The sequence below is a fragment of the Lygodium microphyllum genome, chromosome 25 (assembly GCF_053477565.2).
Source record: "Lygodium microphyllum isolate KBCC chromosome 25, Lygodium_microphyllum_v1.1.10, whole genome shotgun sequence".
NCBI lineage: Eukaryota > Viridiplantae > Streptophyta > Polypodiopsida > Schizaeales > Lygodiaceae > Lygodium > Lygodium microphyllum.
The window spans coordinates 43975736-43992828 of NC_141159.1; the positions used below are offsets into that span (position 1 = coordinate 43975736).

Below are 17093 nucleotides of genomic sequence, written 5' to 3' on the forward strand. Positions count from 1 at the left end.
AAGAAGGGGTATCTCCGAGAGGATTGCAAAAAGGCAACTGCTCTTTGGAAGAGCAAGGGAAAGAAGGGCAAGGTCGACTCATCCTCAACTATAGACTTTGATTTCAATCATGAGGCTATCTTAGGCTCACAATGGCCTAAGAATCTATTTTCAAGTTGGTGAAGCCACCATCCCTCATGAGTTCCGGAACCAATGGGCGACTCTAAGAGAGTGGCCACCCTCACCAATTTCTTGATGCAGTGGACTCTAATGGAGGCTTTCTACATGCATCGATCAGTCTAATAGTTCCAATCCTAGAACCAATGTGCCTTTCAAGTCCATGATGGGAAGTTTGGACAATAAGCATTTTTTGCTCCTAGTCTATTCTCACATGGGGGACACTTTGATGGTGCAATTGGGGAAGGGGAATTCCTGGTCACAATATGCTGCTACATGGCATTAGAGAAAACCATCATAATTCGATTGTTCACTTTTTGTGATCATGGATTGAGTATGATAGACATCTGTTGAGAAACCACATCATTCCATATAGTTTCACTTCTTCATTGCCAATTTTGGTTTCAATTTCCAGCCCCAAAAAGGCTTTCTAGGGTCTTTCAAGAGAGTCAGAGCGCCATACGAGAGACTTCAATGGGCAAGACTTGAGACTGTTAGTGTCTATATATACAGCACCTCCCATTCATTCTTCACCTACTTCTTTCACTCAATTCATAATACCATCATCTCTCTCTCCTCTCCTCCCACTGTCTCCATCCCTATTGCCAAGCGCAAGTCTCCAACCTCCCTGGGTTGCGTTTATGGTGGCAGTGGCTTCTTCCTCTCTAATTGACGACCATCCCCTCATCATGGTGACAACATCCTGAGGATGGATTTCTTGTGTTTGACACCTGCCCTCCTCCAGTTCGCATCCACCACCATCATCTAGGCGTCAGTATTTTCAGCCCTATCCTCTGCGTTTGCCAATCAGGAGGTTGTATCCATTTGTGTTTTTTGCATCTTGTATCTCTAACACAGTTGGTCACCTTCATCTCCACGAAGCATCAGCATTTGGGTTATTCTATCTTGCGTTTGGTAGCTCACACCCTTAATCCATCAATGTTTTGCAACTTGGACCCTACTTCTCCACGTGGCATCACTCTTCCAGTTGGTACTTCCATCATTAGAGGCTGCTAAATTTGTGTTTTCAGTTTCTGGCTCTTCTATCTTCTCCAGCGTCACTCCCCAATAGCTGGTGTTGGTCTTCAGGCTTGCTTTTGCAGACTTAGAGACTCCTCATCCTCTGACAGTAGCCTTCTTGCTCCAAGCATCACCAATCGTCATCCTTGAGTTACTGATTTAGAGGCTCCTCTTCTTTGGCAGTCTCCCTACTCCAAGCGACACCTCATCATCTCTGCATTTGCAAATTTAGAGGCTTCTTCGACAATCTCCCTACTCCAGGGCATCCTTTGTGCTACAACACCCTTGTATCAGATTCACTTCATTATTTCATTTCATTCATCTAAGTTTCTCTTCTCTTCTCGTCTTAGTGTTTGCCATACACTTTGTGTTTCTCCCTACAAACCCTATTGTCTCTCTTGTTGCTCAACCATTTCTTGACATTGTATCAGAGCCAGAGACGCTCGGTGAGCCGCAAAGATCCTCTACATTAGTGAAGGCAAAGACAATTTGCAAGTATGATATCAACATTCGATTTCCTTACCATTTCTATTGCATCACTGGGAATATCTCTCTTCTCCCTCCCGTCCTCCCTTTTACACATTGGCACTACGATATCATGGAATCTCCACTATCAAACTACCTATCTACTAGGTGCTTCTATTGTGGCAAGAATGGTCACACCCCACAATAGCTCCTGCCAACGCACGCACTCCTGTTGGACCCCCCCATCGCACCTGTCTTCTCCTGCCTACTGCTGCGCCTACTCCCTCGTCTTCTGCTCCACCTCCCTCCCGTCTTATCCCTGGCACGACCCCCCCCCCCCCCCTCGGCTGAGGGCCTGAACCCCCACCTCCTCTGCCTTGGTCCTCCGTCTCTTTTGTACTGCAGCTCGACCTGGTTCAAAAGGCCCAACACCCGCACTGTGGCCATTGCGAATTGGCTTACTTGGGTGCCCAACACCCCTTCCCTTTTTTCACTCCAATTGCTCCCTCCCTTTGCACCAACTTGTCCTCCCCTTTCGGCAGCGCAGTAGCGTGTTTGGTAGGTTCTTAGCAAGGACGCGCAATGGAAAACTTTGGTCAGACACCGATGCGAGTGTCCCCCCAGTTAAACACCTTGCGCATTGTCCTCTTTGAGGAACAGCTCTTAGCCGTCCGTGCCATAGAGTTGGAGCTTAAAGAAACAACGATCTTTGGTCACGTAGTAGGTCACTCCCCATCCAGGGCCCAACTTCGGGATTGGCTTTACTCCACGCTGTGCATCAGCATAGCGCAGATAGTGGAGGCGGTTCTAATGGGTCAAGGGATCTTCATGGTTTGACTCACCTCGACTGACGCAGTCTATGAGTTACTGACTGGTTCACCCTATGCTTCCACGAAGGGGGTCATCCACATGGTCCCTTGGTATAGTGGCTTCACAGTGGAGGCATTTGCGCTTCACAACAAGTTCCTTAGACACCCCCTTCTTTTTCCCGGACTAGCGATATAGTATCGCCAGTTGGTGGAAGACTTTGGACGGCTCTTCGGCACTGTCCTTCCCGCCTCTTTCGCGGACGCAATGACAGCCGCAGGAGTCCCAAAGGTATGGGTGGTAGTGAAAGAAACCAAGAATATTCCATAGTTCCTAGAGATTGAGACAGGCAGACACTCCTTCAGGCAACAGGTCATTGTGACTAGGCAGCCAGAGCATTGCATGTAATGCCATGACTTTGGGCACCAATCAGCAGAGTGCATGCGCTTCGGAGCTAGGGCGGCTTGGCCAACAAGCCCACAGGTGGATGCGGATGGTTTTACACAAGTACAGAGACAACAGAGAGAGAGACAGTAGGGGGGGCCGCAGGCAGCTCCTCAGACACAACCATGGCAAGAAGGAGAAGGGCGAACGTTGTCCCCCGGCAAAGCACCACGCGGTCCCCTCTCTCCTCGCTCTATCTGACAGGTCCACAGGTCTACACATCCACCCCCTACAAAGGCATCACAGGCTGTATCACCCGAGGGCCCACAACCCCCATCCCCTCCCCCCCTCTCACACCTGCTAAGTGCCTCCGACCACCCTACTATCCCTCGATCCTCCCCCTCCCCACCATCACCCCCGTCGACCAGCCCCCTATCCCCACCCAGTACAGGTGACCATTCCCCTACCCCCCCCTTCCACAAGAGGTGAGGAGCCCCAGACGCTACCATCCTTCACCCATCGGCAGTCTAGCATTCCCTCCTCCCCTCTCACAGCCACTAATTCATCCATCCATGCCGCTTGTTACATTTTCCCGAGACAGGCACAACCGCTACCACATGAGTTTTTTTGCAGTGGGTCGTGGTCTTACTTGATAGTTGCGGAGTGCGGAGTATTCCCACTACCCTTGGAGGTGGGAATCTTCATGGTACGTAAGTCTAGGAGCGGCAAGGTCCATCTACTAGCACCGCCGGATGGACCAAACTACGTCTTCTTCCTTCAGACCTCTCACACAGGAGGCTGGACGGTGACTCAGATAGAGGAGGAGGTGAAGAGCTAGGTGGTAGACCATATCTCCTAGTGGATGGGAGAAGGTGGACTAGCACTCTTCTCCCAGCAATGGCCGGGTTGCATGATGGACATCAATTAGTGGATTGGGGCCGAGGTCCCTCATCTGAGTATTATCTTTCAAGTCCCTCCGCAGTGGAGAGCGCCGATGGATGTGATTGAGTGGCCCCTGGCACAGACGGTGTCATGAGGACATGTATTTTTGAAACCTCACTTAACATGTGGATTAATTTTTAATCACATGGTCAAGTAAACATTGTAGACGTGAGATGTAACTGGGATTAGAGTAAGTTTACAAGCTCGGGACTTGAGGAAATCACGGGATGTCAAAGGCAAAAGTTGCTATAAATTATGCGGCACACGTACTTGGTGGTATCTGGTGTCAATTGTTGGCCTAGATCATCCATTTGGCCATAAGTCTTAGTTGGTAACACTAGAGAAATGACATTTAATGGTACCTAACGTCAATCTGATGGTTAAAGATGGTGCAGAGACACTCGGGGATGGAAGTTGCTTAGCCAATTTAATTATTGGCCAGTCAGATTATTTTTTAGGGCGCCAAAATAATTATTAATTAATTTTCAATATTTAAAAGCTGAAAATTAATATTTAACTATGGAAAATACTGAAAAAACCATTTGGGAAGGCTGCCCTTGTAAAAAATGCCCATGCAAGACTGAAAAACGTCTCTAGAGACTCGAGAGAGGCATTTTTATAAATTCAGCCTGCAAGAGAGAGGAAGGGGATGCTGTTGGTCTGATTTGCAGCCATTGGAGGACCTTCTGATACAGCCAAGGGCAAGAGAAGACCAATCAACAGCAGAGGTGACAGCATCTACAGACTGTTGAGATGGGGCGGCAGTAGTAAATGACTGATTTTCTTCAGTTCTTTGCATCTACAAGTTGTTGTGGTAAGGCAGCAGCTGCATTTGACTGATTTTTAGTCATTCTTCGCGACAAAACTCTGAACTTTCTCTCTCATCTCCCACCCATTTCGCAGTCTTGCTCCGAAGATCTCAGCATTTGAACCCTTGGAGGTTGAGAAATTGCAAATTTTTTTGCTGAATTAGGGTTTAGCAGCAGTCTTGGGAAGCATGCCAAAAATTGGAAGCTCCAAGGCTTGGATTCAACAGGGTTGGAGGTGAATTTTAGCTAAATTCAAGTGGAGGACAAGCCAACTATTGAATTTGGGGCATTTTCATTGTCCATGAAGTGGGTGAAGGCCAATTAAGTGCCCGAATCAAGGGGCAAAATAGATTGAAGACTTGCTAGTCACTTTGGATAGTAAGGGGAGTTGAAATACCGAAAGGGATTGGGAGAATCCCATTGTAAATCAACTTCTTCGTCAATAAAGCTAAAGAAATACCGAAAGGGGTGCTAATTTTGGGGCCAATCGGGTGTGCATTGTCCAAGATTAGTAGGTAAATCTGTATTTTCAGATTTGCATTAATTGTTTAATATTGTAATTAAGTTGTAATTAGGGATTTACGGGGATACCATCAAATCCTTTGAATTGGTGGGCCCATGGTACTTGATTGCAACTTGGGACTATTGCATTATTACTGAAATTGTTCTCAGCAGTGAATTATAGCAAGCATGTCTTCACGTGGTGATACAGGATCAAGTGAAGAGGATGCATCACTCCTTGGTCAATCACATGGTGAAGGGGAAAATGCAATGTGTCATGAGGATGTGAAAGTTTGATTCTTTGCTTATGTTTAATTGACATTTGATTAAAGGATTAATCAAATGTGCAATTAAAAGATGGACATGTGAGGTGCAAGCTACTTTTTCACAGTTGAAGGCCGAAGGATCCTGTGAAAAAGATGGGTTACCGATAGCAGAGTTTGCATATAACAGTGCCAAGCACTCTTCCACTGGATATAGTCCATTTATGTTAATGTATGGGTTTCAGCCCAGAGCTCCTTTTGCAGTAGGACTGCATAAGGAAAAGGTTCAGGCAGCTAAAGATTTTTTGGAGGATATGAATAGTATGTTAAAATTTGCTCAAGAAAATATTAAAAAAGCTCAAAATCGAGCTAGAGCATATTCAGATCCTCATCGAAGAGACATCTCCTTTGAAGAAGGAGAATTGGTCTATCTTAAGGTGCCTGAACAAACTAAAACTATGAAAAAGGGACATTGTCCAAAGCTTTCACCAAGGTATTGTGGTCCTTTCATAATAATTAAAAGGGTGGGAGAATTGGCTTACAAGCTCCAACTACCTGCTGGTAGTAAAATACATCCAGTTTTTCATGTAAGTAAATTAAGGAAGAAGCTGGGTGATTTGGATAATATAATCTTAAATGATGATATTGAGGAGTTATTCTATGACCAATCTAATCTACATGAACCAGAAAAAATATTAAATGTTCGTAATAGGCGAACGAGGAATACTATTTATCAAGAATGTTTGGTTAAGTGGAAAGATTGTTCAGAAGAAAGCTCAACATGGGAGCGAGTAAGTACTTTAAAGAAAAGGTTTCCCGATTTACAGGTAGACCTTCCAAGTATCGTTTTCGAGGACAAAACCGATTCTTAAGGGGAAGGAAATGTGACATTAATGTGACATTAAAAGTGATATTTAATGTCACATTAAGGTCATAAATGTGGAATGTGACATTAAAAGTGATATTTAATGTCACATTAAGGTAAATTTAGGGAAACATGCATGAGAATGACCGTCCGGGCTCTTGGGCGCCCGAACGGGGTTAAGGGGAGCCTAGAGAGTAAGGGAGTCCAGGAATAGTAGGACTCCAGGAAGTTGACGGCTGGCAAAGGGATCAGGTTGGAGGGCCAGCACTCATCTAGGTGTGGCTGGGAGGTGAAGGATACTCGTGCTTTCCATCGTTTTGAGTTTTTCTGACTCTCCGTCAAGGCAAAAATTGTAACAAGTTACACTTGTTAGATTCTAGGTGAAATTTTGGTAATAGTTTTGCCCCTAGGACCATTAATTGGCCATTAAGTGTCAGTGGTGACACTAGGGACTAGGCATTAATTAATGGATTAATGCTTGTCCAAGGGTCAATTAATGCATGGGACCACTTTGGGTTGCAAATAGCTTAGCCAATTAATTTTTGGATGGACAAGGTCAATTTTTTGGGCATGGATTAAGGGCTGAATTAATTTTCAGAATTAATTAATTCTGAAAATTAATTAAATGGTTGGAAATTGCTGAAAATGGATTAAGAAAGCTGCCACTTGGCAAAACTTTCCCATGCAAGTGGGGGAAAGGTTAAATAGGGCTGAAGGGAGAGAAAAATCTCGTTTTTTCATTTTGGAGCTGTTGGAAAGAGGTGTTGGACTGTTGCTGCTAGCTTTTGGGGTCATTTCCCAGCCATTGGAGACCATTTTGGTGATGGAGATTGCATATTCTTGACCTTGGGAAGCTGGCAATTGCTGCTGATGCACATTCTCCTGAAGATCACAGTCTCTGATGCTCCTATTGTTGTTGGTGCATCCGTTTGGGGCTGGTACAGCAGGGCAGCTGCTGAATTTGATCAGTTCTTCGCGACAAATCTCAGAATTTTCTCTCCCTACAGCATTCTCTCATCTCCTTCAGCCTATGTTCAGCCATTCTCAACAATTCTCAGCCATTTGGAGGAGATCTCAACCATTTTTGGTGGGCTGATCTGTAATTTCTGCAGTAAACCCTAATTTACAGCAGAAATTAGGGTTTAGCAACCACCTTGGGATCCGTGCCAGAGATTGAAGGCTCAAGGGACTGAAATCAGCAGCTGATAATTGAAGATTATCAAGGGATTTCAGGAGCCAGCCCATCCCAAATTGATTTGGGGTAGCATTTGGCCAACCAAGGATCAAATTGGAGGAGTTGTAGGTGAATCAAGGGGCAAATGACCCAAAAGGCTTGTTGGTCATTTATGACAGCAAGAGCAATTGGTTAGCAAGAGGAGATTGAAGAATCTCAAGTTGTACCCCTTCCAATTGAATGAAAGCTAAAGAAATACCGCAAGGGGCGCTAGTTTTAGGGCCAATAGGGAGTCTATTGTCCAAGAATGTTATGGTAAAGTGTGTATTTCATTTTATGTGCATTTATTTATTGCTGTAATTAACTCTTAAATCAGGTTATCACCACCCATTTCAAGAAGGAAGGCTGGTTTCAAGGTTCCATTGCCGGGACACATCAAATCTCTTGATTTGTCGGCTTGAGGCACTTGATTGCAAGCCAAAGCTTTGCGCTTGTGCTAATCTTTGTGCTCAGCTGAGAAATTACAGCAAGATGTCTTCATACAGTGGGATGCAATCAAGTAGTAATGATGCCTCTCATGATGCACATTCACATGGGGAAGAAGGAAATGCAATGCCTGATCTTGGGCAAGGCACGAATCGGGAAATGGAATTCGATGATGCATTTAAGAATCGAATGAGGGAGGAACCAATTGGCAAAAGATTCTCAGTTTACTCGGTTTTTGAACCCTCCTACGAAGGACAACAAGGGCAACAAGAGAAAATCCTCTTCTAGAACTTCGGGATAGCAAGATGCACCAAAGAACAAGCCAAAGCCTTCTCAAGATGCTCCTAAAGATGCTCATGGTGAAAAGCAATTGGTGCCAGTTGGGCAAGAAATGCAAATGCAAGTTTATGATGTAAATGCTAATCCTATGGTTTTTGGACAGCAAGGTTTGCATGAGAATTTGGGGCAGCTAGCTTACTTTGGTGGTAGCACAATTTTTCATGCTATGGTGGGTGAGCGACCGAATGTGGGAATGTACAGCATACCTCCCCATAATTTTTAAGCAACCAATGCATGGCTTGCATAACCCAATGTACTCGGGTATGGCTCATGGAATACATAATCCGATGTATGGCGGCATCGATATGATGCCTGGTGTGCAAAATCACACATATGGGCAAGCATCGGTACCCCTTGTGCTTTTGGGGCTCAAGGAATAAGTGCTGGTCATGCAAATGCTCCGTTTAATGCTGGATATCATGGAAATTGCCTCTACACTAGCGGATACACTATGCCTTTCATGTGAGCTTGTTGAGGCCTTTTTATGTTGATGTGCCTAAGGATGTATCTGCTGAAATTCAGTCCAATGTAGTGGAGCTGAATGAGATATTGGTATCCGAGCAGATTTTGGTACATAAAGAAAAAAGGTCAAAGGTAAAGCTTCCATAAGCTATTGGGTGAAGTTTCACAACCGTTCACCAATGGATGCTAAATGGATGACTTGGCAGACCATCCTCAGTTGTTGCAGCTTTACCTTGATGCCTTTCAGTTAGAGCCGACTTTGGATCGGGCTCTTTCAGGTTTAGTAGGGCAAGGGTCTAGAGTATCACCTGATACTCCAGGGGGAGATAGCACTTTTACTCCTCCAGGAATGGACTACTCTCGTGTATAATGGATCTCGGATGTATTCAGCATGCATCCAAGGTACTGTGCTGACAGTATGTCTGCCATGAGGTCACTATTGAGTGCACTAGTCACTGTAGTATGTATGCAAATGGGTATGGTTTTCACTGCAACTCTGAAACTGTACATTGCTTTTCTCATCCACATAGAACTTCATTGTCTCTTGAGCTTTATGATGTCCTTGCATTGCTTTATAAGGGCCTCCATCTTTTATGATCATGAGAGATTGATTATCGAGTGCTAGTTTTCAGTGTATGATCATTAGTTTCAATGGTATTCAGCTGGTTCTATGGACAGTAGCATGTGTACTGAATGCCATTGACAATTCAGCCATGGTTTCGGCTCGGTTTATGCTTTACTATGGTTTAGTCAGCACTGTCGAGAAACAAGAGTTTGGGATGCATCCGATGAGTTTCTGGCAACAGTTCTGGACTATTGTTGAGCTTTATGCTATGTTTATGCTGGCTGAAAATTTTCAGCAAATGGTGGGCATATGAGATAGTTAGCCAGCAGTGGCCAATGTTGTGTTGACTATGTTTCTTTGTGGAAATTCCAATGCAATATTATTTGCTTTGACACATTACAGTGCAAATGAGGACGATTGCAAGGATTTCAAGGAGGTGGTCTGTCACGAGGACGTGAAATTTTGATGCTTTGCTTATGTTTAATTGACATTTGATTAAAGGATTAATCAAATGTGCAATTAAAAGATGCACATGTGAGGTGCAAGCTACTTTTTCACAGTTGAAGGCCGAAGGATCCTGTGCAAAAGATGGGTGTCAAAGGCAAAAATCGTAACAAGTTACATTTGTTAGATTCTAGGTGAAATTTTGGTGTCAGTTTGCCCCTAGGACCATTAATTGGCCATTAAGTGCCAGTGGTGACACTAGGGACTAGGCATTAATTAATGGATTAATGCTTGTCCAAGGGTCAATTAATGCATGGGACCACTTTGGGTTGCACCTCCTTTGAAATTACAAAAAGCAAGCCTCTAGAAAAACACTTCAAGGTGATTGCTTAGTGCTTTAAGTGTGCCATTAGTAGTAGAACATGGAGGTGCATGAGATTGAAAGAAGATTGGAGGAGTTAGGAAGATACCTAGGGCTCTCTTGGTAAAAATAACTCGAGCAAGAATTCAACAGTTCAACAGTTAAAACTCAACATACACAAACAGTCAAGAGAATACAAAGAGAGGAGCAACAATGAAGTGAATGTAGTGAAGAATCACAACAACTAACACATGAGACTTTATCTAAAGCTGAAAATCCAAGTTGCAAGTGTGCAGGGTTGAGATGAGCAAAAACATATATTTTACCAGCCAGTGGTAGTAGTTAGCTTACAAACACAAGGTGAAATTAGTATAGCAGCAAAGAAATGCATTTCTTTGAGTTTAAAACTTAGGAAATGTTTCTTGAAGTAAGAAATATTTTTGATAGTTAAAAAATGTCTTTTTTTTTGAGGGGGAGTTAGATCCAAAAACTTTTTTTAAATTTTTTACAAAAACTATTGGGCAATATTAAAGATCATGATGATGATGAGTAATAACTTGTGAGGGCTCAAGATTTTGGATGAGAGACTTACTTTTTTGAGATTTTGTTTAGTTATTGGACTCTTTCAATCTAGTATCGATCCTTGTCTTGAGAGCTGATTATTATACAACTTTAGTCTCATTTATGAGTTATTTATGATGTATAATGATTCATTCTGGATTTTGACATATTATTATATTGTTTTGGAATGAGAATCATGATGTTGCAACTTGATTTGGTCCATATTGTAAATGGGCTATTTACATGTTTATTTAAATTTTCTTTGTGTGATATGTATGAATCATAATGTTTGAGGTCTGAACCATAGTATAGCTTTTTCAAAGATTAACTTTGACATAATGGATCATGGATATGTAATGTGCTGTTCTCAATTGACTCTCATGTATTATCATTAAAGCTCTATTGGCCTTTTTTTTGTTTAAGAGAGAGTTCCATATAGGTTTAAAACCTCTTTACCTAGTTAAAAATTAAAAAAATCCCTATATGAGAAAACCAACGTTTCTTATTTTAGCCCCTCTTGAAAGAAACTTACAAAAAAAGTTTCTAATATTTCTGTTCTAAACGTTTCTAATGTTTCTGGATGCTATAGAAAGCAAGAAGACTCCAGCATTAGAGAACACAGACTTTCAGACCTGAAAACTGTAAGAAGCAGCACAAAAAACCAGCAACCAACACCACAAGAACACAGGGACTCAAAATGCATGGACAATGGCTTCCATAAGATGAAGCATGAGCGGTATAGTACAATGCCACTAGGGTGCTGACACAATGATGACTAGTAGTAGTGCCTCTAGTCTTTCTCTTTCCAAGGATGCAAGATGATGGGATGATACAAGAAATAAGAGTAGCATATGTCTGGAAGTGTGAGGTAAGACATGAGACAATAGGAGAATCTTAAATGGGATGCCCAACTGCCTCTTTTAGGTTTGCAAGTAATGAGAACCTATTCATTAAATCCATGATACACATTAAACTAACAATATGGCCATGAATTGGAGTGGACTGTGATCCAAGATTGATACGAGATGACAGACCAAAACTATGGCCATTGCCCAAAACATGGAGCTAATCTCTCAGTTCATGGGTGTGCAGAGTTGGGTAATTGTTGTGTGAACAAGAGAGTTCTCAACCTTCTAATCACATGTGATCTTTTGGATGATGATGTGGAGGGTAGTAAGTAATTGAAAATTTTGTCAGTGGTTCATATTTAAATTAGTACACATTTACACTTCTAGGCATGGGTGTTATTTATACATTCTAGCCTCAACTTTGTTGTCTGATCATGTGGGTCATTTTGAATATTATTTGAACAATGTGTAGCAGGTGCCAGGCATGCATTTTCATCTGTGGTTGTGTCAAATAGTTGTGCCTTATTTTTACATCTATACATTCGCCCAACATGTATCTTAATAATTGCAGTTTGGTGAGGTTAAAATTTCTTTTATTGCAGAAAAATCACATGTTGAAAGAAAACATCTTCAACAATTTCCTAACTTAACAAAAAAAATGCAGGTCCTTAACAACAAACTTTTGAAAACAAAAGACAGGAGAAGCAAAGGGGACATACGGCGCGAGTTGCGCCATCTGGCCAAGGAAGAACGAGAACGACAACAGCAGGCTGTGTCTGATGTCATAAAGGATGCCAGTGTTATTCTCACCACATTGACTGGGTCCTTATCCCATCAATTGCAAGACACTACGTTTGATGTGATTGTTATTGATGAAGCTGCACAGGCTCTGGAGGTGGCATGCTGGATGGCCATCTTAAAGGTAAACAGGGTTTCAAATGTACAGTTCCTAAAATGACTTTTTAAGGCGCTTTAAATAATTGCAAAGGCTATTTAAAAATGTTTTATAGGGGCGCAGATGCATTTTGGCTGGGGATCACCTGCAACTTGCTCCAACTGTTCTAAGTGTTGATGCTGAGAGAAAAGGTTTAGGAAACACTCTTTTTGGACGCTTGGCAGACTTATATAAAGAAACAGTGACAGCAATGTTGACAGTCCAGTATCGCATGAATTGCCTAATCATGGAATGGTCTTCACAAGAATTATATGATAGTAAGGTAGGGTCCTTACCCATATAGACACAGTTGCTCCAATTATCTTCTTGCTATCAATTGTATGCGGTTCATCTTGATTTTGTTTTGCAGCTTGAAGCCCATGGAAGTGTAGAAAATCATTCTCTTTGTGAGCTTGAAGGAGTGAAGCAATCTTCAACCACAGAAACCATCCTTATTCTTGTAGACACTGCTGGGTATCCTCTCATTATAACAGTGTAATAGATTGTACTTGCAAAGAAACTTGTTTCTTTTTTTAACATAGTTGAGATATTATGTTTGGTAGATGTGACATGGAGGAGAAAAAAGATGAGGAAGATAGCACCATGAATGAAGGGGAGGCAAAAGTAGCGTTAGCCCATGCAAAGAAACTTATTGAGAATGGTGTCAAATCTTTCGATGTTGGTATTATCACTCCATATGCAGCTCAGGTGATCTCTCTTTCTTCTCTATCCTTCTTCTGTTTAAGAGGAAGTCACATTAACAATGTGATATGCTGTGGGTCCTCACAGTTGTATACTTGATCATTGCTTAGTTGCTGAATTGTAACTGATTTCACAGTCAGTTTTGAGGGGATTACTGTCTAAACTTTGATACATGTAACCTTTAGAGCACCAGAGAAGCTCCCCACCAAAAGTATATTTATACACGCTGGCTTCACATGTTTTGGTAGTTTATGCCACAGTTGGAGCATAATAACTGAAATATTTGCCTTACTGGTACCAAGCCTGGGCCACACATTGTGGGGCAGGTTATAACAAATTTGTGGGAAAATATATAAAACTTCCTTCATCATCGGAGCATAAATACTCAAATCTTTGCTTCACATTGACCAACATTGGGCCGAATTATCATGCTATGTGCTGTGCCAAATTGTTTTATAAGAAAAGCCCCAAGGTCACAAATAAATATTGTATTTGTAGGACAATCCACGAGGTTAAAAATGAACATTGTATCAGACATACTTCCACTTACATAGCATATGCACATACATTTCTCTTTGTTCTCCTGTTGACTCCACCTATCCATGCACCTGTACCTACACATCATGGTAAAGTAGGGTGCAAAGAGCAATCAGAGCATTTCCAGCACTAATTGATCACCAACTTGCTTGCACAGTTTGCAAATGGGGGATGACCTGCTCATGGGAGACATTCGACCTTTTATTGCACAACTTCACAATCAATAAGGCAGGGAGGGAGGGAGATATTAATGTCTCTAAAGAGGCCAAAATTCCCTGTGAGATCCAGACACTTAATACAACTGATAGTGTTGTTTGTCAATGAGCGCAACGAAATAAAATAGAATAAGGGCTATGAAAATATCTACAACACTGGCAGCAAATGATACTGATCAGTTGGGCTGCTGCTCTTTCCTCTGGGCGAAGATGTCCATCATGAGGTGATCCATGATGGAGAGGCCACAGCTACCAAGAAGAGGGATTGTGAAACAAGGAACAGGAACGGGGAATGGCACAGGAACAGGAGGGCCCCGTTCTGGGAACAGGGAGGAAGTGAGACATTGAAAAATAGGTAAAATTAGGAAACTGTCATATCCAAGGAGGTTGCCGGGTTTCCTATTGATCTCTTAATCCAGCATAAAACTGATATCATCAGCAGCTGTATTAAAGATTCAATATTTTGTACATGGTAATATTGAGAGGGAATCAATATCCTTTTCTAACCTTGCCTCAACATCTTAATTATAAGTAGTGTCTCGTAAGGCTTTCTATATCACTCTCACCAATGAGTGATTAGAAAGGGATAGTATGTGACAAAGGCCACCTTGTCTTTCTGAATGCTTATAGAGCATGTTCAATTTCACAATTGTTGTATGACATCTTCTAACTTGTTATACTCTGTTGAGAAATCTCATTGGTACCATTGAGGGTTGCTTTTAACATCAAACATGCTCCTAACATATGAAGCTTATCGCTAGGGATTGGATGGTGCAGACTTTTTCTGATAGACAGGAAATGTTGTATTGAACATTTTAGTTAGATTCTTAAAGTATTTGGCAAATCTGATCTGAAGATTCCAATTCAATCAAACATTGGCTCTGAGTTTTCAGTTCCTACATCTGTTTTCCTGCTGAAAACAGACAAGGATGAACGCCTTCTATGGTATCCTTTGCTTAGATTTACTCATTTTTGGCCAATAGTTAGTAATCGGCCGTGAAGAAGCATGCTTTTATGTCAAGCTCTTATTGTTGAAAGGTGAAGCTTTTTGGTCCCACTTGTTTTCTGTGCTGGCATGTGAATGAAAGAAAAAAATCAATGACTGCATAGAATGCCAAGCTGAAGACTGATTGTCGTTAAGTTTGCAAAATTTACAGGCAAGGCCAAAAATGAACGTTAATGAAAATTTGAAGCTATGAGTGAGGTTGAGAATACTTAAAAACAAAATTGTCTGTGACAAGATAATATTCTAACGAGTGTTGCTGCTAGTTGAGTTTCTTAGGTTAATCTTTTGAGAATCATGAGGGGAGAAGAAAAGTTTCTGAAGGACGTGGAGATAAGTACAGTGGATGGATTCCAAGGTAGAGAGAAGGAAGCGATTATCATCTCCATGGTCAGGTCAAATAGCAAACGTGAGGTATAGCAAAGATTCACTTTTATTTCTTCAAGTAACACAGTTCTATATCAAAACAACAAACAAATTTTGGTCTTGAATGCTTCCTTAAACATAAGTCTTTGTTACATCTTCATAGAATGGCAGGCTATTTATTTTCTAAAGGGCTTATGGTTTGTCAGACCTCTGTCTTTGCACGAGTACAGTCCATATATCAACAATAATAGCTATTGCTTATTTTTTGGTGGCATTTGCCTGTGATGTTTGAATAGCCTTCATGAATGTAAGAGATGCAGAAGAGGATTACTAGATGTTTGTTTTGGAGATATAATTAGGCAACTGAATGAGTGAATATCTGATTCATTCAATGTTTCTGAGTTGATAATATATGGAACTCCTCTCACAATTAGGGGTTCCAGTGTGCCTAACTCAGTAGAAATAGCATTTTACTTGAGAAAAAAAAGAAATTGCCAGCGAAATTGGGGGCAATCAAGGTGCATCAATGTGCATAACTGGATACAAATGCATTGATGTGCATAAGTGGATAGAACAGTGGGGTGCCTTGACAAAAAATCATGATGCCCAAAAGGATCTGGACACTATCAACTGCCTTTTAGGGGACATTTTGGAAACATAATGAATATGGAGAAACCCACATGCAGTTGGAGGGATATATGCATAAGTAGAAAAGTAAATGAGGGGCAAAAGAAGTAGCCCCTTCTCAATTCAGAAATTGCTGAAAATTCTGCAAGAAAATGCTCCAAAATACGGACCATGGATGGAGAAAGAGTAGGATTGAAAGGTATGGAAGGTGGTGCGGTCATCGGGAAATGTAACATCGACGTATTAATCTGGGACTTGGAATTTGGATAAAAGGCATATAAAAAGAGGTAGTATTGATCTTATAAATATTGTGTAGTATAAGATACTCATAGGATGGCTGTAGAGATCTCCTAAAGACTCACCAAAAGACCATATGGTTTCAAGATTCCTGAATGGTTCAAAGAGCTTAGAACTTAACTTGCAAGAAGTGCCCCAGAGGCAGCACACCTACCAGACATTTGCATGGGAAAAGTCTTCACTTAAGTGGAAGCTTACTTTTCCATAGGCTTCTTAGAATCTCACTCCACTAGTATATGGTCTTCGGTAATGGTTCAAAGAGCTTAGAACTCGACTTGACTTCACTTAAGTGGAAGCTTTTTCATAGGCTTCTTAGAATCTCTCTCCACTAGTATACGGCCTTTGGTAGATGCCAGAGAGTTTTAACATGATCTCATTTGCATGGTGAAGGAATAATATGTTGATCCACACTTTTATAGTTGCAAACTGTCAGGGTATTGGGCAAGCCAACCCCAATTAGCTAGTCTAAGACTCTAAACTCTAGAGCAACTAGAGGAACTAGCTCAGAAGGTTTGACAAGTTTTTTGACTTTTGTACAAATTTTCCTATAATGCATGCCTGGACCAAATTGGCCAGAGATGACAATACTGCAAATTTTGACTCAATAATCACATTTGACACGAAGCTTTTGCATAACCCAACCATCAGTTGCTTTTAAGTGATATTCTATCCTGAAGGATACCCCAAATGTTAGACAATGTGATCATGAGGGGGAATCTCACTGGGCCAAAGGAGACAAATAGGTTCTTGGATGGCAAAAGGTTCTTCAAATAGTGCGCTCTGATGAATGATTGGCATGGAATTACCTTGGGGCAAAGTGGTATAGCAGACCATTGTATGTGGGAGAGTACCTTCCAATCAACACAACTACTACCCCCCAACGGTCAACCCCCACCAAAGCAGCACAAAAACCAAAACCCATCTAGCCACTCATGCACGCATGCTGGCATGCATTTGCAT

The 17093-nt window shown here is 41.8% G+C and overlaps 1 protein-coding gene across 2 annotated transcripts in view; it reads left to right on the forward strand.

Annotated features, from left to right (window-relative positions):
• LOC148014149 (DNA-binding protein) overlaps window positions 1–17093 on the forward strand; it is a 68057-nt gene that overhangs the window by 50354 nt on the left and 610 nt on the right. The window contains exons 10-14 of one of the 2 annotated variants that reach the window (XM_087667429.1): window positions 12117–12374; window positions 12463–12669; window positions 12757–12860; window positions 12950–13094; window positions 15110–15241. In XM_087667429.1, the coding sequence (XP_087523555.1) occupies window positions 12117–12374; window positions 12463–12669; window positions 12757–12860; window positions 12950–13094; window positions 15110–15127 (732 nt within the window). In that variant the 3' untranslated portion in view covers window positions 15128–15241. Of the gene's footprint in view, window positions 1–12116; window positions 12375–12462; window positions 12670–12756; window positions 12861–12949; window positions 13095–15109; window positions 15258–17093 lie in introns of those variants that run through there. The other variant, XM_087667428.1, reaches the window with a different exon arrangement.